At 45.7% G+C, this 18,389-nt stretch overlaps 1 protein-coding gene across 1 annotated transcript; it reads right to left on the reverse strand.

Annotated features, from left to right (window-relative positions):
• Positions 1-4,292: 4,292 nt before the first annotated feature.
• Positions 4,293-12,500, reverse strand: KLHL38 (kelch like family member 38). The gene is made up of 4 exons (XM_019459905.2): positions 12,223-12,500; positions 10,217-11,808; positions 6,296-6,401; positions 4,293-5,391 (listed from the first exon to the last, which is right to left on the reverse strand). The coding sequence occupies exons 2-4, from the start codon at positions 11,603-11,605 to the stop codon at positions 5,102-5,104; spliced, it is 1,785 nt and encodes a 594-aa protein (XP_019315450.1). The 5' UTR covers positions 11,606-11,808; positions 12,223-12,500; the 3' UTR covers positions 4,293-5,101.
• Positions 12,501-18,389: the final 5,889 nt, after the last annotated feature.

Here is an 18,389-nt window from a genome sequence, read left to right on the forward strand (position 1 = left end):
TCTGCAGGCATGTCATCACTGTTTGTGTGCCAAGTACTGCCTGAACCTAGAGGTTCATAGGGACCAAGACTCTGTCTGCTCCCATGAAGAGCTTTCCTTCCAGTTCCTTTAACAAGTCTCTACGGTGCTATGATGTAGAAGGAGCTGGAATAAAGGGAGGGGGAGTGCAGAGGTGGGTAGAAAGGCTGGAGAAGGCTCCACAGAGGAGGTGAAGGCTGAGTAAGAGTTCACGAGGCAGGGCAGGGGAAGGCGTCATGGCAGAGGGAATGACGTGTGCAGAGGCACAGAGACATGGACAAGCATGGCATGTTGGAGGGGGGCAGCGTTGTGTCAGACATCCTGAGAAGGATAAAGGGAGTAAAAGCAGTCATAGTCCTTGTCCTCTGGGACATCGCAGAGTTTTGTTATAGGTGGCGAAGGTAAATTCAGCCACTTTCTTCCTGCCAACACTGTTTTCTCTGCTGACTCCTCTCCAGCTCACTGGTTTATGTTGGGACAGAGTGTTTGATATTTTTGTTATCATTTTCTTGCATAGCCCTTGTTCTGTCCACTTCATTTCCATCCCCCTCCCTTGTTGCCTGTTGCAATGATTAGTCAAGCTATCTGACATTTTTTACTTATAATGTTTTAGGTTAACTGCTGCTGGCTAAATATATTTTGACTTCATCTCTGGATTGTGACCCTCTCCTTAGCCAGTGAGATGCACAAGCCTCATGCTAAAACCTCTTTCTTTTTGGACTGTGATTTCCTTAGCAGATTCCAAAGGGTCCCTTATGACAGAAGGGCATTTCCTAACTCAGATCAGATATGGGGTTTGGCCAGGTGGACGCCCAGGTATGTAAATGCACCTGCCACAGAGACCTCTTACTGGACGCACAAAGCTGGCCTGCCGTGTGTGTCCCAGTGTGTTCGGCCCTGGTGCCATCTTTCTTTATACATTCCAGGGGACAACTTACTTAGTGCTTCTGTGCCCCAGTGAGACTCATACAAGCTCCAAGTAGCCACAGATGCCAGCAGCTTATTAAATTTTGGATTAAGATGAAGGGAGAGAAAGCTGAGGCATTAGCAAGTCTCTGACAGAAGGAATTTTGGAGGCTGCAGGAGTTTACAGATGGCAAGACTCTCACTTCCAATTCCAGACAAACAGGACCCTCTAGGAGAAGCTCTCATCCTCTAGGCCTGACATAGGTAGGCCATGCTACATCTTCCCCAGGGTGGGAGAGAGAAAGAGGATAAAGGAAGGACACAGTGATTCCTTAGCAGAGGATCTGAGATGCTTTAACTAGGGCCTATCCACACTGACCTCTGAGTCTGAGATGGATTTTAGAGACAGTGTGGATTCAGCAGCCTCATTCTTTTATCCATTCATGCTATATTTATTGAGGACCTACAATACATGTAGGCAATGCCAAGCCCAGCCCTGGAAATGTGGAAGAGATTGGACAGATATGAGCCTGGAGGGGAAGATAGCGATCAAGTAATTACAAGTAGGATAAGGGTCTCAAAGAGGGTGTATAGGGACAATGGAGACATTTAATAGGAGAGAGAGCTGACCTAGGCAAGGGTGGGGTACACGGAAGTCCTCTGATGCAGTGATTTTTAATCTGGCTGGTAAGGTATGACTTGAAATTATGTCAGGTGAAGAGGTGAGAGAGGTGTGTATTAGACCAGAGCAAAGACCCAGAGGCAAGAGAGAGGAGGGGGAATAATAAAGGCAGAGGCAGTGGTGGGCACCGTGGGGAGCAGCAAAAGGCAAGGTCAGAGACACGGATGGGTGCTGGGCAGCAGAAAGCCCTAGAGGCTAGATAAAGGATGGGGGGCTCTGTTCAAAGGTCTCTGGGAAGCTGTAAAGTCATTTAAGCAGGAGAGGAACATGAACAGTTTGTGTTTTTAAGATTAACCTGGCTGTTGTTTGGAGGGGACCCTGTAGGTGTGGTATCCTGGGTCAAGCGTGTTTGGGTGGAGAGCACAGCAAGTGTGAACACAGACAGTGGAAACGATGTGTGAACCTGGAGGCCAGTGGGGCTGATGCTGAGTTGGGGGACACGGTGCGGAGTGAGAGTAGGGGGGCAGCAGTGTGGGGTCGCAGAGCAATCTTGCAGGTGTCTGAAAGTTGTCTGAGAAAGCTGGGACGGCTTTGGAGAGGTTGGTTTTTTTTTAATTAAAGACATTTTTTAAATTAAGTTTTCTACTTAAAATTTTTTTCTAACTTTTATTTATTGTTGAGAGACAGAGAGAGACAGAGTGCTAGTGGGGGAGGAGCAGAGAGAGAGGGAGACCCAGAACCCAAAGCAGGCTTCAAGCTCTGAGCTGTCAGCACAGAGCCTGATGCGGGACCTGATGCCACCCAATAGCATAGGGGATTGAACTCACGAGCCATGAGATCATGACCTGAGCCAAAGTCGGATGCTTAACCAACTGAGCCACCCAGGTGCCCCAACTTTTCTACTTTAATTCCAGTATAAGCTTTGCAGAATTTTAAACAAGGGAAGGATCTATTCTCACTTATAAATTTGTGAAAGATGCTCCAAGCTGATGGGTTGAGGGAGATTTGGGGGCAAAGGTGGAAGCAGAGACACCAGTGATGAGTTCAGATGAGAGAAGATGGCAGCTTGGACCATAGTAAGAGCTGTGGCTGGTGAGGCGACTGGGCTCTGTCACACCTGAAACAGATGGAGTTGGGTGTGAGAGACAAGAGCCAAGAGTAGCATCCGGCCTGAGAAACTGGGACACAGGTGTTTCCCTCTCCCAGGATGGGGAAGCCTATCACGGGAGGAAAAAGTGTTCTTGAACATGTTTACATTGAGGTATTTAACATCCAAGTGGAAACATGGAGCAAGCTGTAGACTCTGGAACTGGAGAACACTGGGAAGTCAGCAGCACATAGCTGGAATGATAAGCCCTACACTGGGGCAGGGGGGTGTCTCTTACCTTGGGAGTGAGGGTAGATGCACAAAAGGTGTAAGGGCTGAGCACTGGAGTGCACCTCCATTTATTAGTTGGGAAAGAAAGAGAGAAGAATGAACTGCACGCAGTAGGAAGAGACAGTGAATGGTGTCCCAGAGGCGGAGTGAGGAAGACATTTCTAGATGGAGAGAGAGTCATCTGTGTTGAATGGTCAAGTCAGATGAGAAATCAAAATGGACCTGCATTTAGGCACTGGAGGCATCACTGGTTACCTTTTGCTGGAAGAGGTGGGATTGAGAGCCTGAACAGAGAGGTTCAAAGAGAATAGGTTGTAGTAAGAGGCCAGCCAACTGCTAAGGTGATAGTGATCATGATCAAGAGTAGGGGCTGATAATCTGGGCCAGGTGTCTGGACCACAGCCAAGACACCTGTGGCTCGCTCCCACAGCTTGCTCCCCAGACTGGGGAGCAGAGCAGAGCTTCAGACCCCAGCAGGAGAAACTGAAGGGCAAAAAATACAAATTATGAAGAAAGGGTAAGTCCAGAACATGAGCCTGAAGAGCAGGGTAGGAGGAAGGCTCCAGCTTGGGGTCACTCTGGTGCCAGGTTCAGGGCAGTGAGACCCATTCCAGATGTTTCCATTGCTAGAGAGAAGACTTTACCTATGCTCTTGGGTGGCGACAGGGCTGGCCAGAACATGCTGGGAAGCGGGTCAGCACACGAATGTTTCAGTACCTGCAGCTGAGCAGGACAGTGGTTCTTGTTTTTTTTTTTATTTAATTTTTAAAAAGCTTATTTATTTATTTATTTATTTATTTATTTATTTATTTATTTATTTATTTATTTATTTATAAGAGAAAGAAAGTAAGAGAGAGCAGGGGAGGGGCAGAAAGAGAGAATCCCAAGCAGGCTCCACACTGTCAGCACAGAGCCTGACAAGGGGCTCGATCCCACAAACTGTGAGATCATGACCTGAGCCGAAACCAAGAGTTGGTCACTTCATGGACTAAGCCACCCAAGTGCCCAGGATGGTGGTTCTTAATCCTGACCACACATTTCAATGATCTAGGCTCCACCTGAGAATCCCTGTCTGTCCCTCCGGAATGCGGCTCAGCCCCATTTTCAAACAGCTTCCCAGGTGATTATAATGTGTCACCATCTTCAGTTTATTCTTGAGCTTGGGATTGAGCCAGCATGGGAAGAACTTTGAGATAAAGAGGGCTAGGGGATATTCAGCCCTGGCATGGAGAGGGCAATAATTGCTGGAATCTGTGAAGGAATTTGTTGGCTTGCCTCGGAAGAGCAATTCTCATAACATTTACAAAAATGAAAATCCTGATTAATTCTGCAGGTTTATAGCTCCCCAGAGGCTGGAGGAAAACATCCTTTGGCACTAGAAACAAACTTTATTCTGGCAGCATAGATAATTTTGCAAACCCTAGAAACTGAATTGACATATTTCCCTGGAATCCCAATGTACTACATCCATAGAATGCAAAGAAACGGGGTCACAGTCAATGTCTCACACTGCCACCTGGACCACATGCTTCTAGGGACTCTTCCCGGTCTCTCAGCCCTTTAGTTCTGGGTTTCCATGATGATCTGGGCAGATGTGGTTTTGGTCAGCCCAGCAGTTCTTCCTTTGGGGAAACTGCCTCTATCTCATCATGTGCAGTGGATAGACTGTCAGTGATAACAGTTAACATGACCTCAGCCTGTAGGGACATGATCTGGGATTACACAGTAGCACAAGCCCTGGAAACAGTGATTGACTCAAGAGGAAGCCATGGAATTAAAAAACGTCCAATTAGGATTATTTTCAGGATTAATATATGGATGATGGTCAAGTTCTGTCTTGAAGATGCAAAGTTAGAAAATGTGAGTCTGAGTTTATCAGTTGCCATTGTCTTCATAATTTGTGGATCAAGAAACTTGTTTGTAGAATGAAATCTAGTAGAGATGAGGTAGAGAAGGAGGGAAAGTGAGGAGAAAGAGAAAGGGGGAGAGAGAGAGAGAGTTGCGGTGTGGACAGAGAGTTCTGGCAACAATATGTCTGGTTTCAGGCCTCCGGGCTCTGGAACTTTCAGTCCTGTGGGCACTCCCTGCATCCTTTTAGGGTTAAGCTCCTTGGAATTGGGTTTCTGTCCCTTGCAACAGAAAGCATCTTGACTAAGACCAACAGTTTCTCGCCGACTTCATGAGAAGGTGGGAGTGTGGGGTATGCACTGGAGAGTGAGGCAGGCGTGATCAAAGAGTTTGTGAGGAAGCTGTCCCTGGGATGTCCAGGTATCCGTCTCAGGGTCGTAGCAGTCAAAGGAGGCCAAGTCCTCGATGTTGCAATCTGTGGTCAGCCGCCGCCCACCCGTTACATAGATCTTGTTCCCCATCACCGTGGCCCCATGGTGCATCCTGCGGTCTTTCATGTCCGCACACTTGACAAATTTGTTGGATTGAGGGTCATAAGCAAGAATCCTCCTCGTGTAACCTGAAAACCAAATGGCATATCGGCAAGCTCAGTGTTGCTCACTTGGGAATGGAAGGCTGCGGTCTGGAAACATGGCTGATCTCTGCCATTGCCCAGTATCAAGGCTGCACTCTGAACTAAGGTGTAGTATGCTTTGGTAACCTGCCCAAGGTGTGGGCACAGCTGGGGTTTGGACTCCAATCTGTCTGATTCTGGCCCCTGAATCCTTAGCCGCAAGTTAAGGCAGCATTATATTAGGAGCAGCCTCCTGATTTCAGTGGCTTTCTCAGCCTCAATGTCATTTTCATTTCTTTTACACACTCCCCACCTTCCCCAAGAGCCTTATCAATCCAGAGAAGGAGACTTTGGGAATTCAGGAATGATTTCCACGACAGCCCTACCTGGTCCCTACCAGTCCCCACTCTTAAGATCCCCATTTTACAGATGTGCAAATGGAGGCACAGAAAAAAAAAGATTAATAAATTGCCAGAGAGTATACAGCCAGTGGCAGAGTCAGGATTTGAACCCAGGTCTGACCCTAAAACCAGTCCTCTTAACCAAGACACTATACTGCAATTGCAGAGAGATTATCTCTTAATGGCTGATATTATGAACAGTAGCAAACATTATTTTAGTATTTGCCATGTACCCGGGAGAGTGCTAAGTGCTTTAGATATATGAACACATTTTATTATCACAACAATTCTGTGAAATAGGTATTATTTCATTCCCTGTTTATAGATAAAGACAGGGAAAAACTTCTGGATGAGAAAAAAACTTTGCCAAGTCGTCCACACTCCCCTAGTTGGATGGATGTGCTTTTAACAGCACTGTTTTGTAGAACAACATCTGTCTATTAGTGACCCATTTTCCACGGGAGATGCCAAGTTTGTGTCCAGCCTCACGATCCTCTGTTCAAACTCACCTCCCACGATGACAATACGCTCCCCCAGCACCACTGCAGGGGCACACACATTCTTGATCATTCTCGTCTCCATTTTGAACCATGTGTTTCTGGAAATGTGGTAAACCTGAGGGAGAAATATAATCATGGTGCTGCATTGTAAAGGGATATATATTTTTAAAAAGATAGAAGTAGTAGTTAAGAGAGTGAAACAGGAGTGATTTTTTTCACTTTTTCCTAGTTTTTGAAATGTAGGTAGGTATAATACCTATTATACCAAGCAATATTGATATATTGGAATATACTAAGCAATACTGATATATTGCTATCAATAAGATATAATTAAATAACAGAAAGAATATATTACTAGAAATTGGTCTTTATGTGAGCCCATGAGATCCTTGGCTATGTGTCTATAGAATGGACCAAGAGTTAGGCATTGTAGTATGTGTTTTCTTACCTTGCTTGGAACATTTTTCTTCTTTTAATGGGAAATGAAGCAACTTGGGTATTCATAAAACCAATGATTTTTCAATCATTTCTATTTCCGGCTCATGTTTAGGTTTCTAAATGTTCCAGTGTATCAGAGAGGGCCTCAGAGCCAAGAATACATTTGGGGCTAGGAGAGGAAGGCTTTCGAACAGTTTGTGCCTGAAAGTCATTAGAATCAGAGAGGAAGTATGAGAAAAGAAAAAAAGAGCATAGAGGTGGGGCAGGACTCCTTGGCCATGCTCTGAAATAGAGTCACAAATCATGATTTCCAGAACATGTTCCCCTCAGTTTAAATAAAGTTCAAATATCAAATATAAATTAATTCAATGTTAGCAAAATTTAACACAAGAGATTTAGGATGGACTCATATAAGAAAAGAAGGGGCAAAACATTTACCTACAGAAGAAAATGGCAATTCTTTCTATATGAAGTATAATTCTTTGCTGGCAATTCTTTCTATATAAAATATAATTGCCACCATATGAAAGACTCTATGTTTTGTTAGTTTACCAAATTTGGTCTTCACAATCATCCTGTGAAGTAGGTACCATTACTTGCCTCCATTGTTTTCAGATTAGATTGAGGCTTAGAGGGGTTAAGTGACATGTCCAAAGTCACACAGCTAGAGTGAGTGGAACAGCTGGTCTGGTTGACCCCACCCGGAGTCCATGTTCTTAACCACCACACTCATGGCTCTGCCTGGGGCCATGTAAGTGTTGCCTTTCTTGATGGAGCCTTTGAGACTGGAGACCTCTTAAGGTCTCTGTCGGTTCTTGAAGTTGGTGAAGCATAGAGGAGGCCATGTGCTAAAGACAGAGGCAGTCTTGATGGCTGTTAAGCCTCATGGTTTCATCTGAAAATACGTAGGTGACACTTTGGAAAGTAGGATCCTTGGAGCAAAAGCAAACACTGAATGAGTAATTGCCTCCTGACTTTCTGTTCTCTGTCAGCTTGGGGTATGGTTTCAAAGATAGATTAAACAGTTGCTCATAATCCTCATAATACCCCTAGAGAGGCTGGGGCAAGGATAACAAAAGATGGTCTTTGACCTGTGGAGGAAGTGATGTTATGGTAAAGGATTTGCTTAATGCCCTCCAGAAACAGAGGTAGAAAGAAGGCCAGGGAGAAAGGTACACATACACACACAAAGTGCACAGTAACCCCACTGCGGTATAGTTCCTCAAAGAATGCATGCCCGCAGAAGAACCATCCATTAAAGAAAACTCTGAATCTGTGCCAGAAAATCCAACCTATTCCATCAAGCAACCCCCAGCATTGATTTTACACTCTATTTGAATGAATAAAAATTTCGTATCAAAGTTAATGCTAGGTAGACAATAAAGGTTTCCATGAATACTTTTCCCCTTTCCCCCTTCTCACTACGGCAGTATAAAAGGATCACTCATTTGTTAGTGGATATTTTTCTGCCTTTGCAAGAGTCTTGCTTGATGGTACTATGCATTTTTTGATGTGCCAGCTTAAAAGCTTTTCTGAGCCTTGTATTTATTCTTAGGAAATCAATAACAATTTTGCAATGTGAAATACTTAGCATAGTTGTTGACTTTATTTTGAAAAATATTTTTTAAAAGAGGGAGGGGCTCTAGCTTTACATAGAAGCACTTTGTTACATCTGAATTGTGTGGCCAGGGCTTGGTGGAGAGCAAAACATGTCTCTCCTGGCTCAAATAAATCAGTGGGATTTGGAACAGACTCAGAATCTGCCTAGATGGTCAGGGAGGAGCTGAAAATATGGGCTGGAGAAGTGAAGGCAAGAAAAAACAGAAATTAAATTGGAGCTTTTCACTTTTCTCCATCTCCACCGGCACCAGCTTAGCCCAAGCCACCAGTCACCCTGGCCTGGACCTCTAGAACAGTCCCCAGCTCTCCTCCTGTTGTCCACTTAGACCAGTCCTGTCTCCCCAAGCTATCTAAAGGGAACTTCTAAAAATGTAAATTTGATTACTTCAGCCACACTCTTCCTCTCAGGCTACGACCCCAATTCCTTGACAAGGTCCAGAAAGCTGGCCAGGTCAGCCTCATCTGCACAAACACCCATCCCCTAAGAATGTTCCAGAATTTCTATAGTAGGGGCTCAGGGGCAGCAGTCTGGGTGGAGAGCACATGGGGACTAACCCCCCAGCCCTGCCTGGCATACCACCTTTCTCCTCCTGCTCTGTGTTGCAGCTACATTCTCAGGCTTTCAGTGTCTTCAGTCCATGGGCTGTGCCCCTTTCTGCTTCAGGGCCTTTGAGCAGCTGCTCCCTTGCCCAGCTTCACCACCCTGCCCTCAACAGAGGACTCTGCCTCTGCTTAGAGAAGCTTCCCGTCTCCATCCATGTCAGATCCTTCTATCCACCCAGGGGTTCTCCCTCTTCATTTACTCCCCTTCTCTCTTGCCTCTCTGTTCAAGTCAGCAGACCAACCTCGAAAGTCACACCATCCCCGATTCCTTCTAGACTGGTTTAAGGCACTCCCCATGCTCTTAAAGCACCCCTCCATTTTGCACCTGAATTGCAATTGTCCAGCAAGCTCCTGGAGTGTAAGTGCACTTTCTTCCTCATGCCCACATCCCCCGGGCTCTTACCATGGCTGGGGCTCAATATAGCTCTTGAATAAAACAAAGATAAGGAATTTCCTTATCTTTAAAGATAGGCTCATTATTCAAGTTTTTCATATCATTAGGTAAACTGCAGAGATTAGAACTTGCATGAAACACTTCATGTTCTGACATTTTGGCCTCTGTTAATAATACTTCTAAGAGAGCTTGCTAGTGATATTAGCATCTACTTATCATTTAAGGCAAGGTTCCCCAACGTGGCTGCAACTGAGAATCTCCTGGAGATGTCTCTGATGTGTAAATGTCAGGACCCCACACAAAGAGATTTTGATTCCGCTGATTTGAGGTTGGGTTCCCAGGGATTTGGTCATGGACTGTGGACCAATGCTTGGGAATCTTACAGGGCCTTGCTGAATTGTTAGAAGCATCTGCAAAATTCCTATAGAATTCCACTATCAGACATTCAGTGTGTTCTAGCTTGGACTTTCAGATATACTAATTTTTTCCTCCAATGAAGATAAACTCTTTGTGTACAGGGATTGTATTTGATGTTCCTTTGTATGTGTTAATCTTATACAACAAGAATTCATAAATGGATGAAATCTTGCTGAATTTAAACTTTCTTCTTTCCTTCCTCCCTTCCATCCTTCCTTTCCTCCCTCCTTTACGCTTCCCCTGCAAATGATAAGTGTGTATATATGTATTATATGTATGCATGCATGTACTCAGCATGCATGTATACACACGTGTATATGCATGCATGTATATACATGTGTGTATGTATGCGTATATATATGCATACGTGTATAAGTATGTGTGTGTGTGCATGCACTTGTGTGTATGTGTGGGTATACACTCATGCACTTACATGATGGGAAGGACCAGTCATTTACCTGGATAAGGCGCACAGGATTCTGCATGATGTCCTCTCCCCCAAAAAGGTAGAGTCTTTGGTCTTTCACAGCGACTGCAGGGTGGAGAACCCCCACTGGCATGCTGGCCATACTCTCCCAGATGTTCAAGATGCTGTTGTATCTCTCCATGGAGCCCATGACTTCCTGCCCTTCTCCAATCCCCCCAATGGAAAAGATGAAGTTCTTATGGGTAGTGCTTTTATGCGAGTAGCGGGCGACCAGCATGGGCTGCCCCAGCCTCCACTGATTGAGCTTCAGGGAGTAGATGTAGATGTTGTGGCTGGGCATGTTCTTCCCTGTGCCGATAGCCATGCCTCCCAGCACATAGATGCTGCGGTGCAAAGTGACAGCTGAGGCCTTGTACAGCCGGGTCGGGAGTTTGGCAAGGTTCTGCCACTGGCCGGTCTGTCTGTTGTACAGCAGAACGTCCCTGGTGGTCTGCTGGCTGTCCTTCCTTCCACCCAAGAGGACGAGGAAATCTTGGTAAGAGGTTCTTGGGGGGACATGCCATGGAGGTTGGAGGTCTGGGGCACTGGTGGCACTGTGCAAAGCAAACATCTGCCTCTTGGCTGTCTCCAGGATGGTCTGGCATGAGGGCGAGGACTGAAGGAGGGCATTGTTGGCGATGAAATGGTGGAAGAAGGCCGGGTGGATGTACTGAAGCCTGACTTGCTTGAACAGCTCCTGCACGTGTCGTTTCCGGGCCTGGAGGTCATGCTTGACCCAAACCATGAGGGCCTCAAACACCTTTTCCTCCTCCGCACAGAGCCCGTCGTCCCCCAGATAGTCTCTCAATTCCAAGACGCAGAGCTCCTTCAGGTCTGCCGATGCAGCCACCTCTGGAAAACACGTCAGGGCCACCTCCCTGGCTTTCTTCTTGAGGCTCTCACAACTTAAGATTTCAGAGAGTCTGATCATGCCCAAGCAGTTGCCGGGGGTCAGCTGGCTCTGGAGGTAGGAGGAGCAGGCCTCCAGAAGCTTGGGATACTGTAGCATGGAGGCTGCCTCCATCAAGGGCAGGACGTTCTCAGCCGTGATGTGCACCTCCCCAGTGTACACATACGAGATGATCTGGTCCAGAGTTGGGGGGTCGATGCCCCTCAGCTGGACTTTGGGCTCGCTTCTCTCCCGGAAGTTGCTGCAGAACATGGCCCTGAAGTAGGGGCTGCTGGAGGCCAGCACGCTTCGGTGGCAGGGGACCTCCCAGGTCCCGGTACAGATGCTCACATCAGTCAGCATCCTGTTTTGCCTTAAGCCATTGAGCTGCCTCAGTAAGTCAGAGGAGAAGTCATGGTCTTTGAAGAGCAACTCATCTGGCAACTCCTCATCCATTCTACAAGGTGGGGAAGAGGTCCCAAGGGGAAGCATGTGCTGAAGTGTTTAACTGTGTTGGCTCCAAGACTTATAGCATCTATGTCTATTCACCAAGATGCTTGTGGATAACGCCAAGAATGTTGCTTAGTGAAGATTGGAAAGAGAGGCCACCTACACCCAAGACCTCACAGCCAACACCTCTCTTTTTGGTTGTGATTACTCTCAAAGGTAATAGGCAAATAGCATCTTCAGATAATCTGAGAAAAATGAAAAAGAACCACCAATGTTGTTGGAAGTTACTTGATTGTCAGGGGCTTAATTAAATGTGAGCCTGAAGCAAAGTGACAGTCCATGCATTTGACCAGCTGAATTCTGTGAGCTTCTCAGCATATGTGTTATTTAGTAAACCCATCTAAGCATCTTTCTGGGTGTTAGTCATTCCCCAAGGATGTCATTCTGGGGGCGTGGCCCTCGGGTAACTAGACAGTACTAAAGGATGAAAATGGGCCTTTGCAACTTATTTTTTAAAACATGATTTCAGACAGTCTTTGGGGTTTTGTTTTAAACATGTGATAAACAGAAAGCAGAGACCAAACAGTACCCTGGGCAGGGTTTACTGGATGACATCTGGCAGTCTACCCACAGAAGAATTAAACATTAGAGATATTTACCTTCATTTGCTGCAGTGACATCCACTGATGATGCCTGGTCCGGCTGGTCCCTCCGGAGAGCTTCCACCTCTGGATCCAAGTGAGACCATAAACCCAAGCCTTTCCTTCAGTTGGCAGATGATTTGTCCTGGGAGAGTTCTGGATTTGTTTATGCTAACGGTACTTTCACAGTTTTCTAGAACTTCGGGAAAGAAGCACTGGGCAGGGAGACAGTGTATACATTCCAGGGCTAAGAATAGTTGCATATGTACTTTCCACTGTTATGACATGTGACTTTTCAGTTGCCTTTTGCAGCAACCCGAGGGACTGTGGGGCCGGCGCATGCCCACATGCCTTGTTTCCTTGGCAAGTGTTTACGTCGTCATAAATAGATCTGGAGGAACAGCTTCTCTTAGAGAAGACTTTGCTGCCCACTTGGACACATCCTGAGTCCCTTGTCCTAAAAGTGCCTGGGAATTCTAGATGTTTGTAAACAGGTTGCTGTGACCTGGGGAGAGTCACTGGAGATAGTTTGGGGCAAGCTGAAGGTGGTGGATGGCCTTAAGGAAGCCGGAACATGGGCCCAAGAGTACTGGTCGGTGGGTTTCTTATTTCCCATTGTCTGTTAGCAGGATTGTTGGAGAGGGCTAGGATTTCCTCCTGCAGGCTCCGAGGTGATGGAATCTGTGACAAAAGTTGTTTTTAATATTTGTGGGGCACCCCGGAGTCTCCAGACTCTGGAAAACACAAAACTTTGTTGGTTTTCTGTTTTCTCCCATCAGGGAGTCTTGAGCTGGACGCAGGAGGCAAGGCGCATCTCTCCAGGGTGTGCCAGAGAGGGAGGGGAAGGGAGGAGGGAGGAAAAGGAATAAGCAAGAAGAGAAGGAAGGAGGCAGAGAAGGGAGAGAAAGGGAGGGAGGGAGAAGAAAAAAGAGAGAGGAGGAGGCAGCCCCCAAATGTAAGAATCAGAGCCACAATGGACAGCTAAGGAACCACAAGGTTGATGCCAGCTCTGTCCTGCCTCTGCCCCCAGGGAGATGCTGATTTGACTGCACCAGCAGTGAGTGGCAGGGGAGCCTGGTTTTCTCAGTCTTGCTCACACTGTGGCAACAGCCTCTCCATATTGACTTTTTCCTTTGCTCCCAGTCTCTCTTCCTCTAATACAATCACCTTGAATAACCAGCAGAGTAACCCCGAGGAAGGCAAACTGGAATCTGCCAGTCCCCTGCATCATGCCTTTCAGTGGCTCCCCGTGTTGGCAGGATGAAGCCCAGACTTTAGCAGGAATCAGATTGGTCTGCTGCCTCCCTGGAGAACCATCTCCTGCTGCGTCTCTCTCCCACGTACATTTTTTATTCTAGCTCTAGTAGACGAAGTGCAGATCTTCATATGTGCCCGGTCTCTGTTGGGGAGGCTGGGCGGGCCTGGCCTTTAGGGCACCACAGAGCATGGTGGAAGGAGGGGTATCTCTCCTTGTTAGTTGCAGATCGCAGAGTGGGTCCTACCCCAAAGAGTCTAGAAGATCAAGGTCAGGCAAGTAAAACCATAGCATGTCATTAGGGCCAGACGCCCAGAGGCCAGAACTAGGAGCAGAACACCTGAGCCAAGGGGGTCAGAGACCCATCGGGGTACATGCAGGGAGCTGGAGAGAAGAGCGGTTTAATAGCTATCAGAGCTGGTGATTATTTCTGCACTTCGGAGCCAAGCTGGCGATATGACAGGCGAGTAGCCAAATTCCTTAAAAGGTCCGAGGCCCCTCTGTTTTGTGCTTCTGTGCCTTTGCTTGCTCTCCCCTTTGCCATCTCTTCCACTTTCGCCTCTGAACTCCTAGCCATCCTTCAAAATTTGATTTGTAGATCAGCCTCTCTGAAAGTCTTCCATGACCCTCTCACATCATTAATTCCCCAGCCTTCTGTGTTATTTCCATTCCTATTGCATACTTCTAACATTACATGCCTCATTCCCTCAGTGCAGTCACATTTACCTGACTGTGCCCCCCGTCTTAGAGTGGCAGTGTCTGGACAGCAAGAACCTTGTCTCAGTCGTCTCTCTATCCCTAGTGCCTAGCACGGTGGCTGACACATAGTGGGTAACTTATGTATAGTTCTTGAATTGAGCATAGCAGAATGGAGACTAGGGAAAGAGGGGGAGCACTGTTGGGTGGACTTCATACCCCTCCCCCCTCACCATACAGGTGTAGCAGGGCCTTCCACGTGCAGCTTGGCACATGTCCATTAGACTGCAATGTAAACAGCGCTCTGGAGCCATCTGGATGTCCCTCATTTCAATAAAATCCAATAACGTGATAAAGAGAAAAGCAAAATAACTGCTTTATACCACAGAGCAAGAATTATGAAGCTCAAGGTTGGGAGCTGATCTTCCCAACCCCGTGCTAGTGCTTTAGTCCTTGGCCTCAGAGTCAGCACAAGGGAAAAATAACTTTTTATTGCTCTGAAATACCTGCATCATTTCTCTTCCAGCTAGTGATCAAGCCAAGGGTTTGTTGTGAGGGCAATAGGTAGGGATTTCTGGGAGTGAACAAATACGGCGCCATCCATGGCAAGCATCTTGGAGCTTCCTCTATGTTCCCTAATTAATTAGAATTTCTGGAATCCAGCCCTGTCAAGAGTTCAAATGAGCCCTGGTGTGCCGTATCAAGGTCTGACCAACTTTAATAAATCCTTTGGATCCTAAGGTTTAGAAAAAAATAGGCCCATTCCATTGGCCTGGCCTACTAAGAGAATTCTGACTCTGCATTAAACGTCTGGAAAAGTCAGGTTGAGTCTTGGTATTAACCTCATAGCAAACACACACAAATAACCCAAGTCCAATCCAAAAAGCATATCTACCACCCGCATGTAACCCCAACCAACCCACTTTCAATTCATGAATCTATTTGTCTCTGAGAGTTCTATACTTTTTGTCTTAACTTTGTGTCTTGACTTTCTCTGGAACACATCTTAGTTTAGGGTCTGAACATATGGAAACCTAAAATAAATGAGGACATTCAGCTCCTTGCCCCTCCTTTTGATGGAAGTCAGTACCATAACGAGTCAAGATGCAGGCTTTGGGGGCAGAAAGACTCAGGAGAATCAACATTTCTTCTCAGCATCCGTATGGTCTTGGGCAAGTGATTTATGGTCTTCCAGCCTTAGTTTATCATCTGTTAAATGGGGATAACCAACCTTGTCACAAAGAAATAATGTATGGGAAGCATCCAGTAAAGTGGCTGGCATAGTGTGTACGTTCACAGTAAATTATGCTTAGTATTATATTGTTACTCGGAAAATAATCTCATTAGATTCCTATAGGTCTTGGTGCCTAGTTTTCAACATCTAATTTGATCTCCTTTCACTCTACCTCTTTCCTTTGCCTTGAACAGTTTGCTATGCTCCTCATTATCTACTCAGCCTTCAGGAATCCTGGATTTGTTCCAGTCCAGGTTCTGGCATGAACTGACTGTGTGTCTTTGGACAAGTCACTTAACCTCTCTGTACTTGCTTTCTCACCTGGCTGTGACGGTGTGGGCCAGGTGACATCTGAACCCTGCCTTTTCCAGTTCACCTTGTGGTTTGTGTCCTGATGTGGCCAGAGAAGAAACTGTTAGAGGCTGTGCCTCAGCAAAGGGACCTCCTCTGAGCTTCCGTACATCTCTGGCCTGAAGCCAGAAGCTCTGGCCTCAACGCCAGTCAGGCTGCCAGCTGGTATTCTTTATTATTTTGCCTTTTTAAGTAAATTCATAAAGCCTTCAGTTTCCTCATAGAGTTTTGCGTTGACAATACAGGGCACTTCGCCTCAGGAGGCCTCTCTCCTGTCTGGGTGCCCTGGGCCCGGATTCCTGTGGAAAGGCAGGCTGATTCGAGTCAGCCACAGATCTGACAACTACAGTCTAGGAGGCCACAAAATGTGCTCCATCATGCCCAGGCCTCCTAACACCCTCTGGGGTCAGACATCACTTTTACCAGCAAACCCTCGCTGTGGCAGTGCCCAGGAGCTGGGCTGCAAGAATGCACAAACGTGCATTTAAAGGCTTTGTGACAGCTTCTTGGTGACTGGAAGGCTGTCTCTGCTGGCACCAGAATATTTCCTGTTGCCACAGTCTGCAGATGAAGAGCAAAATGAGGTTTCGGTGAACTGGATCATTAAAAGCTGTAGGAAGGAACTTGACTCTTGCTATATGATTAAAAACTTTTCTGTGAATGTGAGTGCCTGTCTATCAGTGTCTGTATCTATCTGGCTGGATGTGTTTTTTTAAACCAGCTTGTGGAAAGCTGAACAGGGACTTTGTACTCCAGACAATGGCCAGAAGAGGATCTACTCCCTGATCCCAAGGTTGCCATGACGACTGCCCTTTGAGAGCTACAAGTGCAACACTACTTTTACTAGGCCAGCAGTGCAAATGACTGCATCCACAACTCTTCCTCCACCCTGCCTTACCACCAGAAAATATCTTTTTTCCCCCTGGGAGGGCAGAGACGAAGTCAGGGCTGTTGGTGGCTTATTGGTATATAACCCAGCTGTCTACCCTGCCTTTTCCCCACAAACTAAAGTCTGACCTCACACAACATTTATGCCACAGATCAGCTTTCTGGGCTCTAAGTCAAATTGGGAAGAAAAAAATGTGATCAAGGATGCATTCTTACTCTCCCATTTTAGCACTGTGAGTCACAAAGAATAATACACTGCCTTGGCCTCTCTGCTCCCCAGGGCAGGTGCCCCCTGATGGTGAGAGAGGCATTTAGGCAGGAACATTACTCCCTCCAGGCTCCTCAGCCGCGGTTTTGATTTGCTGCTGTGGTATAGAAGAAGGTGGGTGACCTGCAGAGGGAGGGTGAACTTTATTCCCTTAGAGGCAGGATTAACTAGGATCCCTAAGGGAAATGTAAATTGAGCAAGGTAAGGGTCTAATTAACTGAAGGTCCATTCATCTATCTGTCTGTCCATTTTCCATCCATCCATCCATCCAACATCCATCCATCCATCCAACATCCATCCATCCAACAATCTATCTAGTAAGACACTAGGGAGACAAACAAGTCCCTGCCTTTGTGGAGCTTGAGTCAGTATAGAAAACAGATGAATAAGTAATTTAAATGTTCTAAGTGTTCTGAAGGAAAGCCTTACCCAGCCTTCCTCCTTCCCACCTCACGCACCACCCACCATGAATTCTAAGACCCCATAAATGGAGAAATTAAACATATATCTTTGAAAAGCTCTCATATCAGGCAAAATGTGTTTCCATCTCTCTCCTGTACCTCCTCGGGGGCAAGGATAAGTCTTAACTCCCTGCCTGCTTTTTAGGAAAGGTAGAGAAGTATAATGGAATTGGTTGACAGAGACTGATGCTGGAGACTTTTTGCTTACTTTTGACTTTTTCAGACTATTTATATTTTTACTAGTGGCTTTCTTTTAATTTTTTCCAAAAACATTTTTTAACGTATGTTTTTCTGGTGATCATAAGTAAAAACAAAATAATGCTTGTTGACTCCCTGCTAGGTAGGAAAAAGAATCTGAAACCCATTTACTTCTTTCTTCCTGGCTTTTGTAAAGATGACCCAGAATTTAAGGCCCTGATTATTATCACCAAATTACTTTATATTCTATATCTTATCTTTTATGAATGGCTTTACTATTTGCTTTTGCATCCTATTTATAACAATTATTTAGACTTAGCTCTGTGTTTGGCTGGTTTACATTTTCACTGCCAGTTTCCCCATTTATAAATGTTTAATTCTGACTCATATTTTGATCAACTTGAGTTCATTAACTTGCAATAGTTTTTTAGAGAGAATATGAGAGAGGTGCATTTTTCCAAATCCTTCCTTATCAAATATTCTCTTTTCATTTCCTATCATCTACAAGCAACAACTTGGCTAGGTATATCATAGTTTAGGATCAAATATTTTTTTCTTCAAAAATTTCTGAAAACCACCCATTTTATTCTGGGAAGGCTACAGAGCTAGGGAGTAGAAACTTGATAATTGACTAATTTATATCTTTTTTTGTTTTTTAAACTCTTTTCTTCATCCTTTTAGTTAAAAAATGTTTCCGGGATGTGCCCAGGTACATGTCCTTTTTAAAGCATATAAAATATAGCTGTTGATTTGCCTATAAATCATAGGCATTGATTTGTATACTTTGGCCTTCACTCAGCATAGGAAAATTTTCTTTAATTATATCATTGATTA

This window comes from Panthera pardus, unplaced genomic scaffold (assembly GCF_024362965.1).
Source record: "Panthera pardus isolate Hobbes unplaced genomic scaffold, ASM2436296v1 HiC_scaffold_7, whole genome shotgun sequence".
NCBI classification, from domain to species: Eukaryota; Metazoa; Chordata; class Mammalia; order Carnivora; family Felidae; genus Panthera; species Panthera pardus.

Coding starts and splice junctions, on each gene's coding strand:
- KLHL38 (XM_019459905.2), bottom strand. CDS start 11,605: ATGCTTCCCCTTGGGACCTCTTCCCCACCTTGTAGAATGGATGAGGAG. Junction 6,402..10,216: donor ATCCTGTGCGCCTTATCCAG/GTAAATGACTGG, acceptor TTTCTCCCTCAG/GTTTACCACATTTCCAGAAA. Junction 5,392..6,295: donor GCGTATTGTCATCGTGGGAG/GTGAGTTTGAAC, acceptor TTTGGTTTTCAG/GTTACACGAGGAGGATTCTT.